We start from the raw sequence: 8,512 nt of genomic DNA, 5'->3' as shown, positions 1-8,512 counted from the left end.
AAATGAAAACACAACAACCCAAAACCTGTGGGACACTGTAAAAGCAGTCCTAAGGGGAAAGTTCATAGCAATACAGGCATACCTGAAGAAACAAGAAAAAAGTCAAATAAATAACCTAACTCTACACCTAAAGCAGCTAGAAAAGGAAGAAATGAAGAACCCCAGGGTTAGTAGAAGGAAAGAAATCTTAAAAATCAGGGCAGAAATAAACGTAAAAGAAACAAAAGAGACCATAGCAAAAATCAACAAAGCCAAAAGCTGGTTCTTTGAAAGGATAAATAAAATTGACAAACCATTAGCCAGACTCATCAAGAAACAAAGGGAGAAAAATCAAATCAATAAAATTAGAAATGAAAATGGAGAGATCACAACAGACAACACAGAAATACAAAGGATCATAAGAGACTACTATCAACAATTATATGCCAATAAAATGGACAACGGGGAAGAAATGGACAAATTCTTAGAAAAGTACAACTTTCCAAAACTGGACCAGGAAGAAATAGAAAATCTTAACAGACCCATCACAAGCACGGAAATTGAAACTGTAATCAAAAATCTTCCAGCAAACAAAAGCCCAGGTCCAGACGGCTTCACAGCTGAATTCTACCAAAAATTTAGAGAAGAGCTAACACCTATCCTACTCAAACTCTTCCAGAAAATTGCAGAGGAAGGTAAACTTCCAAACTCATTCTATGAGGCCACCATCACCCTAATACCAAAACCTGACAAAGATCCCACAAAAAAAGAAAACTACAGGCCAATATCACTGATGAACATAGATGCAAAAATCCTTAACAAAATTCTAGCAATCAGAATCCAACAACACATTAAAAAGATCATACACCATGACCAAGTGGGCTTTATCCCAGGGATGCAAGGATTCTTCAATATCTGCAAATCAATCAATGTAATACACCACATTAACAAATTGAAAAATAAAAACCATATGATTATCTCAATAGATGCAGAGAAAGCCTCTGACAAAATTCAACATCCATTTATGATAAAAACTCTCCAGAAAGCAGGAATAGAAGGAACATACCTCAACATAATAAAAGCTATATATGACAAACCCACAGCAAACATTATCCTCAATGGTGAAAAATTGAAAGCCTTTCCTCTAAAGTCAGGAACAAGACAAGGGTGCCTACTTTCACCATTACTATTCAACATAGTTTTGGAAGTTTTGGCCACAGCAATCAGAACAGAAAAAGAAATAAAAGGAATCCAAATTGGAAAAGAAGAAGTAAAACTCTCACTGTTTGCAGATGACATGATCCTCTACATAGAAAACCCTAAAGACTCCACCAGAAAATTACTAGAACTAATCAATGGTTATAGTAAAGTTGCAGGATATAAAATCAACACACAGAAATCCCTTGCATTCCTATACACTAATAATGAGAAAACAGAAAGAGAAATTAAGGAAACAATTCCATTCACCATTGCAATGGAAAGAATAAAATACTTAGGAATATATCTACCTAAAGAAACTAAAGACCTATATATAGAAAACTATAAAACACTGGTGAAAGAAATCAAAGAGGACACAAATAGATGGAGAAATATACCATGTTCATGGATTGGAAGAATCAATATAGTGAAAATGAGTATACTACCCAAAGCAATTTATAGATTCAATGCAATCCCTATCAAGCTACCAAAGGTATTCTTCACAGAGCTAGAACAAATAATTTCACAATTTGTATGGAAATACAAAAAACCTCGAATAGCCAAAGCTATCTTGAGAAAGAAGAATGGAACTGGAGGAATCAACCTACCTGACTTCAGGCTCTACTACAAAGCCACAGTCATCAAGACAGTATGGTACTAGCACAAAGACAGAAATATAGATCAATGGAACAAAATAGAAAGCCCAGAGATAAATCCACGCACATATGGACACCTTATCTTTGACAAAGGAGGCAAGAATATACAATGGATTAAAGACAATTTCTTTAACAAGTGGTGATGGGAAAACTGGTCAACCACTTGTTAAAGAATGAAACTAGAACACTTTCTAACACCATACAAAAAAATAAACTCAAAATGGATTAAAGATCTCAATGTAAGACCAGAAACTATAAAACTCCTAGAGGAGAACATAGGCAAAACACTCTCCAACATACATCACAGCAGGATCCTCTATGACCCACCTCCCAGAATATTGGAAATAAAAGCAAAAATAAACAAATGGGACCTAATCAAACTTAAAAGCTTCTGCACAACAAAGGAAACTATTAGCAAGGTGAAAAGGCAGCCTTCAGAATGGGAGAAAATAATAGCAAATGAAGCAACTAACAAACAACTAATCTCAAAAATATACAAGCAACTCCTATAGCTCAACTCCAGAAAAATAAATGACCCAATCAAAAAATGGGCCAAAGAACTAAATAGACATTTCTCCAAAGAAGACATACAGATGGCTAACAAACACATGAAAAGATGCTCAACATCACTCATTATCAGAGAAATGCAAATCAAAACCACTATGAGGTACCATTTCACGCCAGTCAGAATGGCTGCGACCCAAAAGTCTACAAGCAATAAATGCTGGAGAGGGTGTGGAGAAAAGGGAACCCTCTTACACTGTTGGTGGGAATGCAAACTAGTACAGCCACTATGGAGAACAGTGTGGAGATTCCTTAAAAAACTGGAAATAGACCTGCCTTATGATCCAGCAATCCCACTGCTGGGCATACACACTGAGGAAACCAGAAGGGAAAGAGACACGTGTACCCCAATGTTCATCGCAGCACTGTTTATAATAGCCAGGACATGGAAGCAACCTAGATGTCCATCAGCAGATGAATGGGTAAGAAAGCTGTGGTACATATACACAATGGAGTATTACTCAGCCATTAAAAAGAATACATTTGAATCAGTTCTAATGAGGTGGATGAAACTGGAGCCTATTATACAGAGTGAAGTAAGCCAGAAAGAAAAACACCAATACAGTATACTAATGCATATATATGGAATTTAGAAAGATGGTAACAATAACCCTGTATACGAGACAGCCAAAGAGACACTGATGTATACAACAGTCTTTGAGACTCTGTGGGAGAGGGAGAGGGTGGGATGATTTGGGAGAATGGCATTGAAATACGTATAATATCATATATGAAACGAGTTGCCAGTCCAGGTTCAATGCACCATACTGGATTCTTGGTGCTGGTGCACTGGGACGACCCAGAGGGATGGTATGGGGAGGGAGGAGGGAGGAGGGTTCAGGATGGGGAACACATGTATACCTGTGGTGGATTCATTTCGATATTTGGCAAAACCAATACAATATTGTAAAGTTTAAAAATAAAATAAAATTAAAAAAAAAAGAAGGGCAAGCTAAGTTCAACATATGCAGAAAAAAATAAATAACAAAACTTAGAAGTCAATGAAATTGAAAATAGGAAATCAAGAGAACAATAGATGAAATAAAAACTGACTTTATTAAAGAGATCAATAAAAATGGTAAGCCCCTAGGCAAGCTAACTAAGAAAAAGAGGACATGATTTACTAATTGAGAGAAATATCATTACAGATCCCCTGGACATTAAAAGGATAATAACAGAATGCTCTGAATAACTCTATGCCCACAAATTTAATAACCTCAGTGAATAGAACTAATTTCTTGAAAGACACAATTGGCAAAAACTCACACAAGAAAAACTAGATGGTTTCACTGGTGAATTCCACCAAAACTTAATAAAGAAGAATGAACACCTATCCTTCTGAAAAACTGAAGAGGTGAAGCACTTCAAAACTCCTTTCACGAGGCTAGCATTACCCTGATTTCAAGACCAGAGAAGGACACTACAAGAAAGAAAACTGAATGCTAACATCCCTGATAAATATAGATGCAAAATTGTCAACAAAATATTAGCAAACTGAATTCAATTAAATGATCATATAATGTGATTAAGTGGAAATAACCCCTGGTTTATTCATTCTGATTTTATCTCAAACTAAAGCTTCTGCACAGGAAGTACAACAATCAATAGAGTACAAAGGCATCATGTGGGAAAGGAGAAAATGTGTGCAAATCATCATCTTTACAAGGAGTAAATGTACAAAATGTATAAGACTCTTCTACAACTCAAAATCAAAAAATGAATAATCCTGGACTTCCCTGGTGGTCCAGGGGCTAAGGCTTCATGCTCCCAATGCAGGGGGGGTCTGTGTTGGACACCTGGTCAAGCCCCCATAAGCAGCCACTGAATTCGCGTGCCACAGCTGAAAGGACCTGCAACTAAGACCTGGTACAGTCAAATATTTAAAAAACAAATAATCCTACTAAAAAATGGGCAAAGGACTTGAAGAGATATTTCTCCAAAGAAGACATGCAAATGGCTGCTACATATATGAAAAGGTGCTCAACATCACTAATCACCAAGGAAATGCAGATTGAACTATACTGAGATAAAACCACAGATGTGTTGAGATGGATGCTAGCTTTTAAAAAAGATAACAAATGTTGGAGAAGATGTGGAGAAATTGGAAACATTATATACTGTTAGCTATATATCCAAAGGAAGTGAATTCAGGACCTCAAAGTGATATCTGTATTCCCATATTTATTGCAGTATTATTCACAATAGCCAAGATTTGGAATCAACCCAAAGGTCCATCAACAGATGAATGGACATTTTAAACGCGTATACACGTACAGTGGACTATTATTCAGCAATTAAAACAAGAAAGTAATTCTGCCATTTGTGAAGCCATGGATGAACCTAGAGGACTTTATGGTAAGTGAATCTGCTGAGTCATTGGGGAAGCCCATAAGGTGTGTTGATCAATTCCAAATAAGTAAGTAGAGAGAGACAGCCTTGAAGAGTGAGGCTGGTAACTAGACTCTGGCTTCCTTCCCCATACCTGAGGGAATAACTTTTAGGACACCAGCTGTGAGTTAGTTCTCAGGTAAAGACAAACTTATAGTAGCAAAGAAAATAGAAAGTTCACTTGAGGTTCAGGTCAGGTCAAAAAGACAATGGAGTCGTGAAAATAAATGAGAGGAGAAAAGGTTCAGAGAGAATAATGTGAACCTTTGCAGAAGCAGATGTAAGGAAGAATCTGTATTCAATAATGAAAAGCTTCTTTTAGCAGAGGAGTGAGAATTTTGAGTTTTGACCTGAGAGGACAGGGTATTATTTAAAGTAGGGTTTGGGTTTAAAAAAAAAAAACAAACAAATTGTAAGGTGAATGAGGAGAAAAAGAGAGCGAGCCAGGCAGTCAGGCAAGAAAAGGAAATTTAATAGGGGGAAAAGAGAGGGTGACTGGCTCTTAAGGAGAACCAGTGTCCTCCCTTTCTGACGGAGTTCTTCTTATACCCTAGCAACGAAAAATTCTCTGAAAGGATGGTCACGTAGCCGGAGGTCTGGAATCTGGTGGTCTTGCAGCTTTGAGAAGATAGGCGCCAGTGAGATAACAGGATGCCATTAGGGCAATTTGGTCAGTCTTGCAGATCACTGTGATTTTATTCTTTGTTTGCGAGGTCGACATAAGGAGCCATCTTATCAATAAGACCCCTCGAGGGCCCTATCATAGATTAGTTGTTTAGTAATTTAAGACAAAGATCAAGTAAAACTTTTTGAGTGATGCTTCTTAGAATTACTTGGGAAAAATGAAGAGAAAGCCCGGCCCGCAGGTCACTGACATCCCCTTTTTGAGTCCAGCTGTTGAAGCCTCGTGTTCCGGGAAACAAATTCAGGACAATGCAGATAGTGGAGTGCAGTTTATTACACCTGCGGGCCTAAGGCAGAGTCTCCTCTTAGCCAAGGACCCTGACCAGTTTTTCTGAAAACCTTATATACCCTATGTGTACGTGCTCAAACCCACCTCCTCAAATTCCCTGAAACTAGTTTGAACAAAGGAAAAGAAAGATAAAATCAAAGTTAACCTGTGATCCATATGCCTTAAGTCTAGGTAGTTAACAATGGACAATTATCAATAGGTCTGTAGTCATACTCCCATAAGCATAATAGAATGCATGATTCTATTCAGTTACACAGATATTTAGGGTATCCTTCAGAGGGTCTAGGTAGGAGCCCTGGGGCTCTTCCTTCCAGGGGTCCAGTTTTCCAGTTGGTATGTCGTTTTCATAGACATTGGGCATATAGCTCAAAGTCCACAGTCTGGCCCAAGATGGAGTCCTGCTTTCAAGACAGAGCCTGTTCTGTCTGTTTCCTCCTTCACAGCTACATATCTCCACTTTAGCTTTTACTTTGGCAATTTCTAGCTATGTAACTTAACCAAAAGACCATTGGGGAAAACATAAGTCTGGGTTAATATCCCAATTTTAATGTCAATATACCTACTAAATACAATTGTGTAGAAATCTCAGCTCTACCATTACAGAGAAAAAGGAGTTTTCTTTTTGTAAAAGACTCTTCCCAGAGCTCCCTTCATGTCTCTGTTCCTCAGGCTGTAGATGAAGGGGTTCAGCATGGGGGTCACCACAGTGTACATCATAGACATGACAGTCTCCTTAACAGTGGAATTATTAGCTGATGGGCATAAGTAGAGACCAATAACTGTCCCGTAAAACAAGGACACCACAGTGAGGTGGGAGCCACAGGTAGAGAAGGCTTTGCAGATGCCCTTGGCAGAAGGGACCTTGAGGATGCAGGACACGATTCGAGCATAGGACGTGATGATGAGCAGAAAGGGGATCACAAGGATGAGCCCTCCCGTGATAAATATCACCAGCTCATTCACTCGAGTGTCAGAGCAGGACAGCTTCAGCAGAGCAGACATGTCACAGAAAAAGTGGGCGATCACACTGTCTTCACAAAAATGCAGCCTGGCCATGAGCAGGGTGTGCAACATGGCATGGAACATGGTGAGTACCCAGGACAGCACCACCAGGAAGAGACAGAGCCTGGGGTTCATGATGGTGGTGTAGTGCAGGGGGAAGCAGATGGCCACGTAGCGGTCATAGGCCATGGCCACAAGGAGGAAGCTCTCCAGGTCTGCGAAAAACAGGAAGAAGTACATTTGTGTCAGGCAGCCAGCATAAGAGATGGATGGGACATGGTTCTGCATGTCCTGTAACAATTTGGGCATTGTGACAGAGGAGAAGCAGAGGTCAGAGAAAGACAGGTTACTGAGAAACAAATACATGGGTGTGTGGAGGTGGGGGTCCAGTCGAATCAGGACCATTATGAGGAGGTTCCCCAGGACAGTGGTAACATACATTGCCAGGAACAGAGTGTAGAACAGGTCTTGCTGATCAGGTCTAATGGGCAGGCCCAGGAGAAGGAACTCTGAGATAATAGTTTGATTTCTTCCTGTCATGCTCTGTGTTCAGTATCTTTAGGAGAAAATGATGGTGTCCATTAAACACCTGAATAAAAATGAACATTATGTTTGTTAGTTGGTGGTCAATGATTGATTTTACCATCATTATCTGTAACATTTTGTAACCAAAAATACACTACGTCTCCAAATTCAAGCCACTTTTAAGACTTTTCCTTCATTCCTCATCAGTTAGCATGTAAAAGAATATTAACTCTAATTTCCCTTCTAAAACACTCTTATCTTCTATATTCTATGTGCTCACATTGGTTCTCCTGATTGTTTCCTTACCATTCATTCTCAGTCACTTTGATTGGTTTCTTCTCCATTCTCATATATTGGTGTTTTCTCGGGTTTTTTCCTAAATACTGTTCTCATAGTTTTATATCTACAGTCCTGGAAGAACGCACATATTCCTTTGGCATCCATTACCATCTAAAGCTCATGGGTAGACTTTTATCACCTTCATCATTGGCTTAGTGATTATGTTCCCCATGGAATACCACAAGGCTCTTCAGCCATCCACAGATCCCATATGAAATTCATGAGCCCACTCTGCCCTTCTCCCGACCCACTCCTTCAAGTCTATCATACTTCAGTAAAAGAAATCCAGGCCCAAGATAGAAACCTAGGCGTTTTCTTTCAGTCTCTCCTTTCTGTCACTATCAGGACCCACTCTATCAAGTGCTATAAGATTCTCCCACTCAATTCTCTAATTCATCCACTACTGTCCCAACCCTCACTACCCTGGACCAGGCTAACATTATAACTTGTCTGTATTACTTAACAGCCTCTTTATCTCTCTGCTTCCATACTTACTCCCCTTCAATCTCTTTACACTGTGGCATTCTAAGATAAAAATCTGATCATTATTCTCATAAGTTCCATGGATTCTCACTGCTCTTTCAAAGGCCAAAAGGTGCTTCATGATCTGACCCTTGCCTCCACATCTTCATCCCATTATGACACACACCCCACTCTCGCCAAGGCTGCACTTAAAAGTCACAGTTTCTTGTTCCATCCTTTTGCACTTGCTGTCCTCCTGCCTAGCACCTTCCTCCCTTGGCTCCCTCTTCACCTGGTTTGCCTGTATTTATCCATCAGGCATATTACATGCCACTGGGAAATGGAATATTTCCTGCCATATCAGTAAACAAGGATGTCACTGTCATCAGTAATTCCAGCACTCCAGGGCACTCAGGAAGGAGAACAA

The 8,512-nt window shown here is 39.4% G+C and overlaps 1 protein-coding gene across 1 annotated transcript; it reads right to left on the bottom strand.

Moving 5' to 3' along the window:
- Nucleotides 1–6,198: 6,198 nt before the first annotated feature.
- Nucleotides 6,199–8,250, bottom strand: LOC123465511 (olfactory receptor-like protein DTMT). The gene has a single exon (XM_045164695.1). It carries the CDS (start codon nt 7,297–7,299, stop codon nt 6,355–6,357), a length of 945 nt encoding a protein of 314 aa, XP_045020630.1. The 5' UTR covers nt 7,300–8,250; the 3' UTR covers nt 6,199–6,354.
- Between the last annotated feature and the right edge of the window lie 262 nt (nt 8,251–8,512).

The sequence above is a fragment of the Bubalus bubalis genome, chromosome 3, assembly GCF_019923935.1.
Source record: "Bubalus bubalis isolate 160015118507 breed Murrah chromosome 3, NDDB_SH_1, whole genome shotgun sequence".
Taxonomy (NCBI): domain Eukaryota; kingdom Metazoa; phylum Chordata; class Mammalia; order Artiodactyla; family Bovidae; genus Bubalus; species Bubalus bubalis.
Note: the sequence above shows the minus strand (reverse complement) of the source record. Positions and strands in the feature narration are given on the sequence as shown.

Bases quoted from the DNA above. Each gene is read 5' to 3' on its own strand.
- LOC123465511 (XM_045164695.1), bottom strand. From the start codon at position 7,299: ATGACAGGAAGAAATCAAACTATTATCTCAGAGTTCCTTCTCCTGGGC.